Here is a 16,408-nt window from a genome sequence, read left to right on the forward strand (position 1 = left end):
TACGAACGCAAAGTCCTACCCGGTGTGTAGGGGGATAGTCGGGATTTCAGAGATTTTGGTGCTTTGCCATACAGAGCCTTGTGAGCGATACACAATCCTTTAAAAACAATCCTCTGACGAATTGGGAGCCAATGCAGCTCCTGCATCAGGGGAGAGGAATGAGCGGTCCTGCGTTTTTTATAGATCAGCCTCGCTGCATCATTCATAACCCCCTGTAGTTTGTCCAGCAGCCGCTGGGGCAAACCTATGTATAGGGAGTTCCCGTAGTCCAGCCTAGCCAGAATTGTGGCTGAGACCACGTGTCTCAAAAGTAGTGAATGAAAGTAAGGCAGAGATCTTCCTTAGTTGTCTAAGAAGGCCTATGGAGGTACCCACTACCGTGGTGACTTGTTTTTCCATGGATAATTTATTGTCCACATATAGGCCTAAACTTTTGACTGCGGATGCTGGTTTCGGTGGTGTACCTAGCTCCATAGGCCAAAATTTCTCACTCCAAGGGTTGCCCGAGATAGAAATGGGCAGCACTTCCGTCTTATCCGGGTTAATTTTCAAGGAGTTCTCTGACATCCAATTGACCGTAGCTTTCAGTATGTCCTGTAGCCTAGTGGATGCTCCCGGGCCATCATCCAGCCGGATGATTATCTGGGTATCATCGGCATAGTTGTACACTAGGCAGTCCACTAACAGTAAATATGTTCCCCCTTGACCTCTAAAACTGTGACGGTATATATCCAACACTTTAATTCTGCTATTTTAATACATGAGGGCAAACAACAAGAAAAGTTTTTTTATAACTTTATCATTTTATTATTTTTTTCTTTTTTAGTTGTATTTCTTAGTACAAAAATAATTTTTCCATTTATCGATTTATCACATCAATTCATATATTTTATCAAAAACCACATAGTATAAAACACATCATTTTGTAATATCATCAGTAAAACATTATTATATGCAGGGAAAACAATATACAAAACAATCAACACTCTCACAGGTACACACATCCCTTATTCATCATACATACTACATTCATTCTTAGATTCTGCGTCTGAGGGATCGCAGATGGACGTGCAATTAATACGCAAGGTCGACGCGTTTCGGCAGTGTGGACCGCCTTCCTCAGGACCTGTCTTGCAGAATACTCAGACACAAACAATATTTTATGGACCCTGCATAGTTGAATATCTTTTGTTTTGGGAAAGGATTCCTGTCAAGTTTACAGCACTGGCTTCAGGGTTTATATTTGTAGTACTTCCTATTTTATCAAGAATTATCTTTTTTCTTTTTCAAATTGGTAGTGCAAAGGCTTGTTTTTTATGGATCCGGCGTCGAACTTATTGTCACAAGGTCTGGGACTTGGAGCATAAGGTTACTCTCTTCGTGAATAAAAACGCGAATGACAGCTGTGTTGATGTAATGGATCCGATGTAAGTCTTATCTCTAAGACTGACACGTTTCTCCTGAAAAACTAGGCTTCCTGATCAGTGCGTGTGAGAAGGTTTGGACCGGACAAAAGAGGAACCGAAAGCTTTCAAATTAATGTTTCCTTGAAACCATGAAAGGAGGAGCTCTGCCTCACATCGCCTGTACTTTATATCGCTAGAGACCGTTTTTCAGGAGAAACGTGTCAGTCTTAGAGATAAGACTTACATCGGATCCATTACATCAACACAGCTGTCATTCGCGTTTTTATTCACGAAGAGAGTAACCTTATGCTCCAAGTCCCAGACCTTGTGACAATAAGTTCGACGCCGGATCCATAAAAAACAAGCCTTTGCACTACCAATTTGAAAAAGAAAAAAGATAATTCTTGATAAAATAGGAAGTACTACAAATATAAACCCTGAAGCCAGTGCTGTAAACTTGACAGGAATCCTTTCCCAAAACAAAAGATATTCAACTATGCAGGGTCCATAAAATATTGTTTGTGTCTGAGTATTCTGCAAGACAGGTCCTGAGGAAGGCGGTCCACACTGCCGAAACGCGTCGACCTTGCATATTAATTGCACGTCCATCTGCGATCCCTCAGACGCAGAATCTAAGAATGAATGTAGTATGTATGATGAATAAGGGATGTGTGTACCTGTGAGAGTGTTGATTGTTTTGTATATTGTTTTCCCTGCATATAATAATGTTTTACTGATGATATTACAAAATGATGTGTTTTATACTATGTGGTTTTTGATAAAATATATGAATTGATGTGATAAATCGATAAATGGAAAAATTATTTTTGTACTAAGAAATACAACTAAAAAAGAAAAAAATAATAAAATGATAAAGTTATAAAAAAACTTTTCTTGTTGTTTGCCCTCATGTATTAAAATAGCAGAATTAAAGTGTTGGATATATACCGTCACAGTTTTAGAGGTCAAGGGGGAACATATTTACTGTTAGTGTCTTGCTTTTCCCCTCTTTCCCTGACCATTGAAGTAATATTAGAGGGGGTCCCATTCTTATGCTAAATACACTAGGCAGTCCATCCTATTCAGGAGAGCAATTAATGGCTGCAGGTAGATATTAAAAAGTAGGGGTGACAGGGCAGAGCCCTGTGGGACCCCGCAGGTGATCGGAGCAGAGGTGGAAAGTAAATCTCCCAGCTGTACTCGTTGTGTCCTACCCTGCAAGAATGATGTAAGCCATGCATGTGCTGTACCCGTGATGCCAAAGGATCTCAACCGCGACAGAAGCTGTTTGTGACACACGGTATCAAACGCCGGGGAGAGATCCAGTAGTATCAGGGCGCTCGGTGTTTTTACATCAGCCCGAGTTCTTAGCTCATCCAGGATAGATAACATGACTAGTTCCGTGCTATGATTAGCACGGAACCCTGCCTGATTGGTCTCCAGCAGGTTGTTACTCTCTAGATGGCCCGAGAGTAGAGCTAACACATGCTGCTCAATCACTTTAGCCAGAAAAGGCAACTGAGAGATGGGCCGAAAATTTTTCTGACATTTCGTGTCCGAACCAGGTTTCTTCAGTAAGGGAATCAGACGGGCCTCTTTAAAAGCTAGAGGGATCTGTTCTGTACGAAGAGAAGTATTCAATAGATGCAGAACCTCTTCCTCGATTCCAGGTATTGCCAACTTGAATACATCAGGAGGGCATGGATCCACCAAGGAACCCGATTTAACTCGGCCAATGATTTTAAGTAGTTCCTGTTTGGCAATTGGGGGGAACTCAACTAATGGTGGAATATTTAACGGGGCGGTAAGGTCCGGTATGCAAGGACATTCGAAGGGTGTAGTTTCCGCAATTTCATCCAAGATATCGGATATCTTCTTTATAAAGAAGTCCTGAAACCTCTGACAGTCCTCCTGGGTGAACTCGGGACTTTGCTCTTTATTTACCCTGAGCTCCGCCAGGACCCGAAAGATTTCCTTTTGCGGATTTCTTGCTGCAGCTATTCTTTCCTCGAAGAACGCAGCCTTCCTAGATTGTATGGCTAGTTTATAATGAGCTAAGGATGAGACGTATTCTTGCTTGGCAGTGGCGTCATATTTTTTACGCCATGCCCGTTCTTTCTTCCTCACCCCACGTTTCATCTCCCTTAGGGAATCATTGTAGCCTAAACCTCCCCACACCCTGTATTCCTAGATATTTATGCCCACCTAGTCTGCTCTGCCTTCAACGCGCCAGGATACTATTTTTTTAGTAATAGAGCGCGATATAAAAGCCTTTAATAATAATAATAATAATAATTGTACCACGGAGCCCCAGCTCCTCTCGCCACCTTCTTCATCCTGCGAAGAGGTGCCACCACATCAATGGCACTCCCCAGTTTATGCTGGAGGTGACCACACAGGACATCAACATTGACATCCTGCTCTTTTGCTGAAGGGGGGTGTTCTAAGAGGTGGACCAATTTCTCCCCATCAAGATTTCTCCATTTCCGGGCCATTTTCCAGCCCTCCCCAGGTTTGGACAGGGGGCCCCTCAATAAGAGTCTACCCTTTATTAGAGAATGGTCAGACCATGCACAAGGGAGAATTTCCGTAGCGCCCTGGGCTGGCATGGTAGTCCAGACTAAGTCGAGCACATGTCCTTTCTCATGTGTCGGTCCCTTGACTTGTTGGGTAAGACCTAAGGAGGAGATCGTCTCCTCGATCTGTAATGCTTGTCCCTCTTTGGGGGATTTTTCCCAATGATAGTTGAAGTCCCCGACAACAACCATTTTATCATATCTAGTGCGCAGGTCCTGAACCAATCTCGTGAAGAGAGTCGCTTAAAATCTATGTCTAAAGGACAAAAGTACAGCCTCATTGCCACGCCCCTAGGTATGAGCTAGTAGATTTTCGGTGTATCATTGGAAAGTTTAAGTGCGCTAAAAATGTTGGCCAAACATTTCAAGTTCAAGGAGATACTACTTTTCGCCCTCTGAAAAGAAAATGTAGGAAATTATTGCAAAGGTAGTTAAGTTATATGTTCCGAAGGGATGACGAGACAATAAAGTATCATCTTGTTAATATTATCAAAATTCTTTGGGTCGGTCTTGATTTAGATGTGTATCCAGGTGGTGGAGACATATTGCTAGCAGGTTTCCTGAGTTCTTTAGTGGCAAGAACCTACAGGGTGCCTGCATTTTAGAAGTCCCATTAAAATAACAATCCCTTATGCCGGTAAAATAAGATTTTAAGGCCACATGCATCAACCTATTTAGGAAGTGCAAACGGTGCGAATCGGTAAATTCGGCCGTTTGCGATTCCTAAATAAGTTTTTGGGATGCATCATGCATTTTTGTGAAATTCGCTATTTTTAGCGATTTCCAAAAATGCGATTGCTTTTAAGGATTCGCAAATTTGCGATTCCTTAAAAGCAATGCATGATTGTTTTTCAAATTCCGAATTCGCAATTAGGGGGTGCAAATTAGCACGAGGGTGAACCTCGTGCTAATTTGCGAAAAAGTATTAAAATGCTCAAAATTGCATTTTAAACACTGTCATGTTACAGACACACATGTCCTTAGGATATGTGTGTGTGAAACATGCACTTTAAAATACATATCAGGGGTGCAGGGGGGGTCCTTTGGACCCCCCCCCTGAACCCATGGAATGCATTAACATTTTGCGAATTGCTAATTGAAATTCGCAAAATGTCAATACCTTCCCATTGATTCCTATGGGCCTTTTGGCCCATAGGAATCAATGGGAATTGCGAAATCGCAAATTAGAATTCGAATAATATTTGCGATTCGGTAAAAATTGCGATTTTTACCAAATCGCAAATATTATGCGATTAAAATCATGCATACCATTTGGCGATTCCTTATTTGCGATTCCCTAAAAATCGCAAATAAGGAATCGCAACACCTTACAATGATGCATGTGGCCCTTACTTTTCACCAAGTAATACATATTTACCTAGAATAAGAGGACAGGTTTTGATGTTCTCTCAAATTTACAAATCAAATTGCAAATTTGTCAATTTCCAAGATTTTTTGTCATCTTTAGCAAGTCAAAAAGAGAAAAAATATTTCCGCCAAGCTACAAGCCGCTCGCATGCTAAAGTTGCCATAGTTACTCTCATTCATTGTATTTACTGTTTGGTGTATTATTCCAACCCCAGTAGAATGCTTGCAGTACACTGCATGGGGGACTTTTTTACATCTCAAAAGTACACAGAATCATCACACAAATTATTTATCATATAATCCACTGCACACAGAAATCTGTTTTTTTTCTTGTGTGTTTTTTACTGCATCATGCTTTTTTGAAAGTTGTGGTCAAGTTTTGTCTTCTCCATTGCTCTTTACCTTATCTTTCTTTACAATTGACTTTCTACTTATGTCTATTTAATATTGTTTTTCCCACACGAATATTTCCTTTGTTTTCTCTGTCCGTTTCTTTCCCATGTGTCTTTCCTAATGAATTACTGTTTATTTTTATTTCCTGTTGTTTTGCTCCTGCCAGTGCTTTGAGGTCTGGCTTTAATGAGCTATCATATACAAATCAGATATGCTCTAATGCAGGTTCCATGTGCAAGCACAATAAAGCCGGACTTATTGCCTTAACCAGTACATATTTTTATGTTTGGGGCTAATTCTGCAAAAGGTTATTGCAAGCCAGCATCGGATTGGTAAGGCGGGCAATCGGGCAATGCCCGATGGGACGGTATTCCAATTCCAGCTGTGGGCTGCTTTTTTGAGCAGCCCAGTGGCCAATTTGGGTGGTTTCTGCATTGTTCGATGCCGCCAGCGGCCCAGTGGGTGCCTGAGTGGCCTTTCTGGAAGTGGATGGGTGTCCATTACCTCCTTTTTATCAGGGAGCAGAGGTGTCTCTCCCTTTCTCTCGCTGGGCCAGCCCACTAATGTATGCATATCGAGCGGGCCAGGGGGCCTGAGCAGAAGTGGCCTCACTTGTTTTCAGGTGTGCTTCACCAGTGTAAACTAATCCGTGCATTTTTTTTACACCCCTCCCACCCCCCTTTTTTAAATAAAATTTCGCCGAAGCAGTGTTTTCGGGTAAAGCAATATGCAAATGTGGGCCACTTTTTTATTTGCGTGCCCGGGCCGATTTTTAATCCCAATCCAACCCCGCTGCAAGCCTTGTGCTCTATTGCTCCTGTGACCCGGAGGGTGGCACGGAGTCTGCAGCTGGTTCTTCAGCCAGATGCCCCTTTGCACAGGTGCGTTGGGTTTACTCACCAGCAGGAGGCACATCAGGAGGTCTAGTCCTTCCGAGTCCAGCCTGCAGGGAAGAGGAGAAGAGCATATTCAGCAAGGGTGTAGCATCATGGGGGGACACATAAACAATCTTCTGGACTGGTCCAGACATAATTCATATTGAAGGATCAAAACCCTTTTGGCCTAATGACTAACATTCTAAACATTGCACCTGGTCAACGCTGACACTTTACCCGATGATCAAACTATCACAATCACGGCGCCTAAACTTATATTTAGATTATGGTGTGTGTTGTGTCGTGTGAAAGGGGACAGGATGGCCCTAGGGAGATCTTTCTGGGACCTACACTCAGGGGCATCTAATTCTGACTAGGCCTAACACGTGGCCCTAGAATAAACTCAGCCGGACACTGGGAATAAGTTTGCTTGCTCGGTCGGCGCGTCTCTCTCTCTGAACGCCCTCGCACGTGCTCGACCTCTTTTTATTATAGGGCGGTCACATGACCAACATGTCCGTCCCTCGGGACATCGGGGGCGGACCTTCAGGAACATAACATTCCTCCTAAAATGAGGAAAAACCAAAACAACTGCAAACATTAAAACATAATTCAACCATAGCTTTTCTCACTCAGGAATATTGGGACCGAGGCCTTCAGCGTCCTTCAAAATGCCAGTGCATTCAGTTCAAACATTACGTGCATATATGTAAATGGGAACAGTCTTACGTAAAGTAATCTCTCAGCCAGCCGGAGGGGGTGGGATTGTCACGTAGCTGGCGTTGGGACCCCCGATGAGTCATCAGTTCCGTTCCAACCTCCACTTCGTGTCTTGGCGCCTCTCTGTCGGCCCCCTCCGGATCTGGGGCATCATCCAGGGCCTCCGTGTCACCGCCCACTCCTTCGCTAGAAACCTGATACTCGTCACGTGGCTCGACCTCGTGCCGAGATGTTGATTCACCACTCGGCAACGTAGTTGCAGTTTCGGTTTGTTCGCCGCCTTGCTGGCTGCTTGAAGGGTGATACAGTTTGAAATGAGACACATTGCGAGTCACCCTGTCTCGTCCTCGAGTGGCTGTGATGCGGGTGCCTCTCAACCCACTGACTCGCCATGGTCGTTTTTCGTAATTGAGTTTGAATTTGCCACCAATTGCACGATTCCTGATAAGCACCAGGTCGCCTCTTTTGAAGTGGGGGGCCACAGCCCGGCATTTCTTACTGATCTTGTCACATGCAGAATTTCTTTTCTTCTCCACTGTGTGTTCATCTATCATTTCAGGTGCCCACTGGGGGTGATGGGGGATGGAGTCAGTTATGACCCTTCCTAGGAGGAGATGTGCGGGAGCTACCCCAGTTGTGGAGTGCGGGGTCTGGCGGTAACTTCGGAGGAACGTGAAAATGGCCATTTCCACTGACTGCCCCTTGTCATGCGCAATGCGGATGACCTTGTTCAAAGTCCTCATGAATCTCTCGGCCTCCCCGTTGGCTTGAGGCCACCTCGGTGTGATGCGCCTGTGACGCGTTCCCAGAGACGAGAGATATTCAGCAAAGTCTTGACCCTGGAATGGCGGTCCATTGTCCGTTCTGAGTTCCCTCATGGCTCCATGGGTGGCAATAATTTTTTCTATTTTGGGGATAACACAGTCTGCACTGGTGCTGGTGACAATTTCGACCTCAGGATACTTTGAGTGGTCATCTATCATTACCAGCGTGTGTCTACCATCCGGAAGGATACCAAAATCCATGCTGACTCTTTCCCAGGGACCTCGGGGCCTGGGTTCCACGATGATGGGGGCCTCACGGGGGCTGTCGCCCGTGACTTGACAGGCCGTGCACGTTCGCACCACGTTCTCCACCATGTCGTCCATGAGCGGGAACCACACCTTTGTCCGCAGCCGGGCCTTCGTCTTGACCATCCCCTGGTGCCCCACGTGTGCCAGTTGAACCACTCGTCCCGTCAAAGCCGTCGGGATTACCAGGCGATGCCCTCGCAGAAGGCACCCCGCCGCGTCTTCATTCAGTTCAGCCCTCACGTGGTACAGACTGTCCATGATTTTCTGGGCCTCTGGTGTGAGTACTTTCCAGCTCTCCTTGGCTTTCTGCCAGTTGGCCGTTCGGAGTAGATCCTTGGCCCGCTGTATGCAGGCATCCTGAGCCATGATGCTCACGACCTCTTCCAAGGATATGGGCCGCGGGCATGATCTGGCCACGACCCACTGAACATAGGCCTCCGTCTCTTCTGCCTCATCCATCTCCTCTGGGGTTGCCGGCCTGGGGTGTCGTGACAGATAGTCCGCAGGATTCCTTGCCCCTGGCTGGTACTCGATGACACAGTTATACTCTTGCAGTTGCAAGATCCACTTTTCAATCCTAGGGGGTGGCTTGGAGGAGGTGCCTGAGAACAGAGCCAGCAGCGGCTTGTGGTCCGTCACTACTGTGAAAGGCTTGCCATATACATACAAGTGGAAGTGCCGACATCCCCAATGTATTGCAATGGCCTCCTTCTCGATTTGGGAATATCTTTGTTCTGTGTCCGTAAGGGACCGGCTGGCAAAAGCAACAGGGGCCCAGTCTATCTCATCTCGGGCTCTCTGCATCAGAACGGCCCCCAATCCCGCCGGTCCGGCATCTACTGCAATGAGAGTGGAGTGTCTTGGGTCAAAAAATGCCAAGGTGGTGTTGCTGGAAAGTGCGCTCTTAATGTCTTGAAATGCCCTTCCCTGCTCAGGTCCCCAGTTCCATGGGGTGGAATCTTTGGTTAATTCGCGCAGAGGGAGGGTCAGGTTGGCTAAGTCCCTTATGAAGCGGCCACAGTAATTTACCATCCCGAGAAAGCTTCGGACCTCCGTGACAGTGGTAGGCGGAGGTGCGTCCTTGATGTCTTTGACCTTGTCGGGATCAGGGTTGACGCCATCGGCTGAGAACACATATCCGAAGAACCCTAGTTTGGTCTGAAGAAATTCGCATTTGTCTCGGTGCAGAGTGAGTCCAGCGCTGCGGAGCCTGCGGAACACCTGCGCCAAGCATTGGTTGTGTTCAGGAATTGTTCTTGCGTGCACCATGATGTCATCACTGATATTGATCACCCCCGGTATGCCAGTAATTAGTTCTTGGATAACATTCTGGAACACCTCGGCAGCGCTGGATATCCCAAAACTCAACCTGGTGTACCTGCGCAGTCCGATGTGAGTGGAGAACGTTGTGATGTTCCGGGACTCTTTGTCCAGTACAAGTTGATGGTACCCCGCCCGGAGATCCAACTTGGAGAACCACCTGGCCCCGGCCATCTCTCCGATCAGGTCGTCGATCGTGGGGGTGATATGTCGTTCCCTTTTGATGGCCGCATTGGGTAGGCGCATGTCCACGCAAATCTGGACCGCTCCAGGCTGCTTTGGTTTCCTTGTGACCACAATGGGTGATACCCAGGGGGTGGGGCCGGACACCTTCTCAATTATCCCCGCTGCTTCCAGCTTCTGTAGTTCTTCCTCGACCAGTGGTCTCAAATGGAACGCAACACGACGGTGTCGCAGGGCCACCGGTTGAACAGTGGGGTCCACATGCAGGTGTATCTCCCGACCCTTGAAACAGCCAATCCCTTCAAACAGGTCAGAAAAGTCTGCAATCAGTTGCTGCACCGATTCCTCATGCACCCCAAACGCAAATGAGACCACCCCCAAGTCCTCTGCCGTCCGGCAGCTCAGGAGCATGCCTTGACCTTCTTCCGACACGAAGATGTTGGCTCGCGTGATTTTGTCTCCGTGTCGGACTGCTGCTTTAAACTTTCCCCGAATGCGGAGGGGAACGTCCTGACCGTAGGCAAAGACGGTGATCGGAGTGGAGCGGAGGCTAGGAGGAGTAGCCATGTCTCCGTAGAGGGATGCACTCATGAGATTTATCAAGGCGCCCGTGTCCACGGTCGCCATGATGTCCTGATCAGCCACTTGTATGGCGCACTGTGGTAGTGTCCTGGTGCGTCTGGTGGCAGTGCCGATCATGTGCACCTTGTGTACAGATCGCTCCTCCTCATCGTCGTCCATATCACTGTTGCTGGGTCCTCCTTCCGCGCCTTCGGGCTCAGCCACCGTATGTATTGTCTGGCGTGGCTTGCTGAACTTTTAGGACCGGCACACTTTTTCAAAGTGATTCATTTTTCCGCAACCGGAGCATGTCTTGCCCCGTGCTGGGCATTCTGGCGCCGGGTGTCTCGGGCCTCCACAGTAACCACATGACTGCGCTGAAGCTCCGCCCTGCGGAGTTGTTGTTCGCTTCGCCCATTTGGGCTGTGGGCGGACTTGTAGTCTATTAACCGGCTCCACTTTCATGTTGGCCTGTAGAGCTGCTTCCATGTGGGCTGCCCTGGCCTTGGACAGCTCCTTTGTGCGGCCCAGCGTGAGAATGTCTGGGAGAGGTTTCCCCGACTCCTCCAGTATTCTCTCGCGTAGTTTAGCAGAGGCGCATCCCTGTATTATCTGGCCTCTGATCTCTTCCGTGACATCCTGAAATCCACACGTTAGTGCTAGTTTCTTTAGCCGGGAGTGGTAGGCGTCCAGCGATTCCTCTGGCAGTTGCCGCGCTTGTCTAAAAATGAATCGTTCATAGTCTTGGTTGGCCATTGGTTCGAAGTGCGCGTTGAGTGCATTTATTAGTGTGTGGTGGGTTTTGGGAGTAGCCTCCGTGAGGGTGCGGGCAATGGAGTGGATATCCTTGCCACCAAGATGGAGAATCATGGCACGCTTCTGGTCCTTATGGACCTTGGTGGCCTCGAAGAATATGAAAAGCCTGTCCACCCATTCCTTCCACTTCGGTGCGAGAGTGGAAGGCGCACCCTCCACCACAAACGGTTCAATGGGCGGAATGTTAGCCATCGCCTTGGACGCTCAGGAGGATGTCCGTGGGCAGCCCGGAGATGATTCAGGCGCACCTCGGTGCAGTTCACGCATGTGCAGCCCAGCACGGTGCGGCACCGGGCGCGGAGAGTCCGCAGAGGGAGCACCTCGCGCGACCAATCAGACTCTTGTGCGCCGCAGGAAGGTGCAAGCCAGCGCCGCTCACCTGTTGAGAGCCGGGGATCAGAGTCGTTCCTCCAGGCGAGCAGAGCGGGGGGGGGTGTGGTGGCAAGGCACGAGCACCGCAGGCACGTGGGAGTGCCCGCAGCCGCCTCACCCCAAGAGGGACACACACCCGCACCCCGAGCGAGGGATCGACAACCACCCTCGTCGCCAATTGTTGTGTCGTGTGAAAGGGGACAGGATGGCCCTAGGGAGATCTTTCTGGGACCTACACTCAGGGGCATCTAATTCTGACTAGGCCTAACACGTGGCCCTAGAATAAACTCAGCCGGACACTGGGAATAAGTTTGCTTGCTCGGTCGGCACGTCTCTCTCTCTGAACGCCCTCGCACGTGCTCGACCTCTTTTTATTATAGGGCGGTCACATGACCAACATGTCCGTCCCTCGGGACATCGGGGGCGGACCTTCAGGAACATAACAGTGTGGATGCATAAAAGGGAAAACTTTCACTGCAGGTCCTGTCAAGCAAGCGAGACAACTCTAACAACATCTTCATTGCCACAGCACAATACTCTGCTTACCCCATCAAGGAAGGACAGCAAAGTACACTCTTTCGACATCCCATTAGCCACCAAAGCAATGTGGTGGGATCTCAGCGCTATCCAGAGCCACTCGACACTTCTTTGCTCAGTTATGAAGCCAGTCCATGATCTGGCATTCCCTGCTTCACTCAGCCTCTCTTTATACATACCTGCCGCCTACCCATTCACTCTCAACCCCAACACCACTGCCTATTCCTAAAGATAAATGTACACATGTAGATTTACTCACGTGAAAACTGACTACTGCACATAGTAGCACATTCACTTTTTTTACCTTGTCATCATTTCCAAGTACACATTTACTATAAATTGCAGACTTACATGTGTCCACTCCATAAAACTCGGGGTGGAGCATGCTAGAAGATGACATGCGTGTGTTAAGCCACCTTTTGCTCATGGAGATCCGCGTCATGAGCCTAAACTGATGCCCTCTTTTACCTCACACCTCTCTCGCTACCCCCTTGCTTCTCACCTGATTGGAACAGAGTGTGTCCTGGAACATGACCTGTCCGTCCCATATGGTCATCTGGTCGTCCCACACCCGCGCAGAGTGACTGCTTATGTGCACTGTCTCCCTCTTTCCTTTATATACAGTGCCTTCAGTTCTAGGTAGAGGACTTCTTGTCCAAATACTCTTTCCCCGAATAGAATTAACATTAAATAAGGACAATTTCTGATACTTTTGTTTCTCCTATCTCATGCTCTCTGAGTAACTCCCTCCTGACTTTCCAGCAATGCTGTGTATTGTTTGTATCATGTCTTTGAGCATCACACACCTCACTTGCCACCTCCATGATAGGCAAAAACAGCCTATCAATCATCTCCCTGAAAGGGAGTCGGAACCCCAAGCAAATCGAGCACATCGTGGCCTCTTTAGGTGATGAAGTGTTCTTTGTACGTTACAATACAATACCATATATTAAAAATACATTGAAAAAGTTTCGATGCCCCCTCTGAGTACTCTGTAAAGTCCATATTCTGACTGCCATTAGGAGTCACTCCTCAACAATTATCTGAGTGGTCACTAGGTGGCACTGCACTACAGCAAGGTACTTCAGTACAAGGGGGCATATTACCAACAACTAGCGATAATTTTTGTCTCTAACTTGTTTAGAGACAAAAATTATCGCCGCACATCGGCGATTTTTATCGCAGATAAACCTTGCTATTAGCAAGGTTTATCGCAAATGCGATAAAAAAACGGCCGCAATGCATGAATATCGCTGAAAAGTCAGCGATATTCATGCATTACCGAGCTAATGCTCTTAGCCATGTTATCCACCTCCCATTGGATAACATGGCTAAGAACTGCTCAGGGCAGGTGTTAGCTTTTGGAGATATTCCCGCTTAGCGCGAATATCTCCAAAAGTTGATAATAGGAGATAGCGATGTTAGAGACTGTTTTCAGTCACTAACATCTTGGCACGCCCACTTTGCATCTCATTAGTGATAAATATCACTGACATGCAAAGTGGGGCCCAAGATGGTCGCTATCTCCTACTAGCTGTTGCTAACTGGTGTTAGCGGCAGCTAGGTAATAGGGAGATAATTTTATCTCCGCCTTCTTGGCTTTTAAAGCCAAAAAAGCGGAGATAAACCCCCTTGATAATATGCCCCATTCTTCTCCCAAACCAGCTTACTTGGAATTCAGACTTCTAACTCTATATTTAACAACTACTCACCAACCACGGGAGCTCCTATAGCACACTATCCTTTTCTCTGGGTTGGACTGAGGCCATGTGGTGCTCTACACTGGAGCTTATTTCATTAGTGGCCGGGGTTCCACAGCAGAGCCTAGTGTGGCACTGCCCTGCGGCTGCCACTAGGATATTGTGGCACTGTACCTTGGCGCGTGGTTGATGAGCGGCTGGCATCTGTAGAGGGGAAAGTTGTATGCTTTAAACTCAGGGTTGGATGGAATTCCAGGCCACGTCTCCTCTGTTGGTGTCCCTGTGGGCAAAGCGACAAAGGGCAATTAACACAATGTCTATCGAGTGTTGGCATGCAGCCTGTCCTACATATCATGTTCTCATGAAAGTGTATCCAAATAGTCATCTAGTTACACATAAATCCTTCTAATCCATGCATTCATCCATCTGTCCTCTTGTTTGACAATTCTTCAATATGTCCATTCAATCAATCCATTCATCCTATAGAGATTAGGGATACTTTTGTTTTTCTTTTTAAATATTATTTCTCAAGCACGAACCTGACCCTAGAGGGTACAGAGCACTGTAGAGGGCGGTACAGAGGCATGAATGAGCCCGGCATATGCCACATTTGCAGAACCTTACATAGGTTTAGTAATTACGCTGGAGTTAATAGAATTACAATTCAGTTATTCAGCCGAATACATTTGTAAAGGGTAATAAACATTGTACGCTTTTTATTGCAGTTATTGTGTGTTTAAGTTGCAGGTGAAAAGGGGATCTTCTGCTAAGGGGCGTCATCAGCTGGTGGTGGATGCGTCAAAAGTACAGGAACACACAATTTTTAGATTTGTCCTGAACTGGAGGAGGGATGGGGAGAGTCTTAGGTGTGGGGGGAAGAAACACCTTTAGGTTATATAGAACAAATATGTGTGGATTCTCCCTTCATTGTGCTTGCACTCTTTGGGTCTTATTTATGAGCCCCTGCGTCACTTTTGCGCCACCGGTGCGTCACTTTTTGTGATCCACCAGTGGCGTAAAAAATGCTCAATGTTGTGCCATATTTGCAAAGTGACTCATCTAGGTAGGTGCGTCACTTCGTAAGCCCCTGCGCTATATTATACCTGTGCTAGGTATAATGTATGCAGGCTGGGTGCACCCCCGCAAGAAAGGGCCGTAGAAGTGGTGCAGCAAAATCTATGAGATTTCGCTGCGTCACTTCTACGACGCCAATGCGTCAAAACCTTACGCCTGCCTCATGGCAAGCGTAAGGGTGACGCAGGTCCTTTCACATAAGGCTTGTCCCATGTTAAAGGAAAATTGCTGGAATTGCGTGAGTTTCCTTTCATCAGCGCTGAATGTCCTTGAGCCACTATGGATGCTCTGTATTTACAATACAGTGCTCCATGGCGCAAGGATTAACAGATGCTTCAGAAATTCTGACGCATCTGTTGGCGCAAAAGTGACGCATTGCTGAAGTTGCTCATGAAAGTGACGCAACTCCAGCACTGCACCACAAAAGATGTGTGAATCCCAGTCAAAAAGTCCTTCGTCATTCCTTAGGCCTGGTCTAAGCAGGCGTAGGGATTTTGACGCAGTGAAGGTGTAGAGTGACTTAGGGCCAGATGTAGGAGCCAAAATACCGGTCGGTAACGGCAGATTTTGGCCGTTACCTACCGGTATTTAGTAATTGGCATGTAGGGGGCATATTTTACCGATTCGGTAAATTTACCGAATCAGTAAAATTACCGAATCGGTAAAATACCGAATGGGTATTTTTACCGATTCTGTAACTTCCTGATGTAGGTGGGACTCTTCTGAGTCCCAATGGGCCTACAGATTCGGTATTTTACCACCCAATCCAATTGGGTGGTAAAATACCGAATCCAGGTGTGCATGCACATGTGTGCATGCACACCTATTCCATGTGACAGACAGACATGCCCTTAGGGCATGTCTGTGTGCCACATGGCACACATGCCAGTATTTGGGGTGCTAGAGGGTGTCAAAGTGACACCCCCTGCACCCTTGCTGGAATCGGTGTTTACCGAATCGGTAAATACCGATTCGGTAATGCCCATTGATTCCTATGGGCTTCAATGCCCATAGGAATCAATGGGCATTACCGAATCGGTATTTACCGATTCGGTAAATACCGATTGTTACAGAATCGGTAATTCAATTACTGAATTCACCTACATCTCCCCTCTTCTATTTTACCGATTCATAAATACCGAATCTGTAAAATTCGGTATTTATGAATCAGTAAAATATACTTACCTACATCTGGCCCTTAGTCGGTTGTACATGGATTTTTGCGTGGGAACACCGACTCTGCATACATTATACCTAATGTAGGTATAATGTGACGCAGGGCTTTAAAATGTGACACATCTCCCTAGATGCGTCACGTTGTAAATGGGCAGCAACATTAACGCCTCGGCTGCGACACAAAAGTGACGCAATGGCGGCGCAAAATTCACGCAAGGGGCTTGTAAATCTGCCCCAGAGCATCCATAGTGGCGCAAA

The 16,408-nt window shown here is 47.1% G+C and overlaps 1 protein-coding gene across 1 annotated transcript in view; it reads right to left on the reverse strand.

The window, feature by feature from the left end:
* CDK18 (cyclin dependent kinase 18) overlaps positions 1–16,408 on the reverse strand; it is a 644,959-nt gene that overhangs the window by 170,932 nt on the left and 457,619 nt on the right. The window contains exons 12-13 of the mRNA XM_086923438.1: positions 14,075–14,180; positions 6,644–6,686 (exon numbers count right to left, since the gene is read on the reverse strand). Of these exons, the coding sequence (XP_086779564.1) occupies positions 6,644–6,686; positions 14,075–14,180 (149 nt within the window). The remainder of the gene's footprint in view (positions 1–6,643; positions 6,687–14,074; positions 14,181–16,408) is intronic.

The sequence above is a fragment of the Lissotriton vulgaris genome, chromosome 5 (assembly GCF_964263255.1).
Source record: "Lissotriton vulgaris chromosome 5, aLisVul1.2, whole genome shotgun sequence".
NCBI lineage: Eukaryota > Metazoa > Chordata > Amphibia > Caudata > Salamandridae > Lissotriton > Lissotriton vulgaris.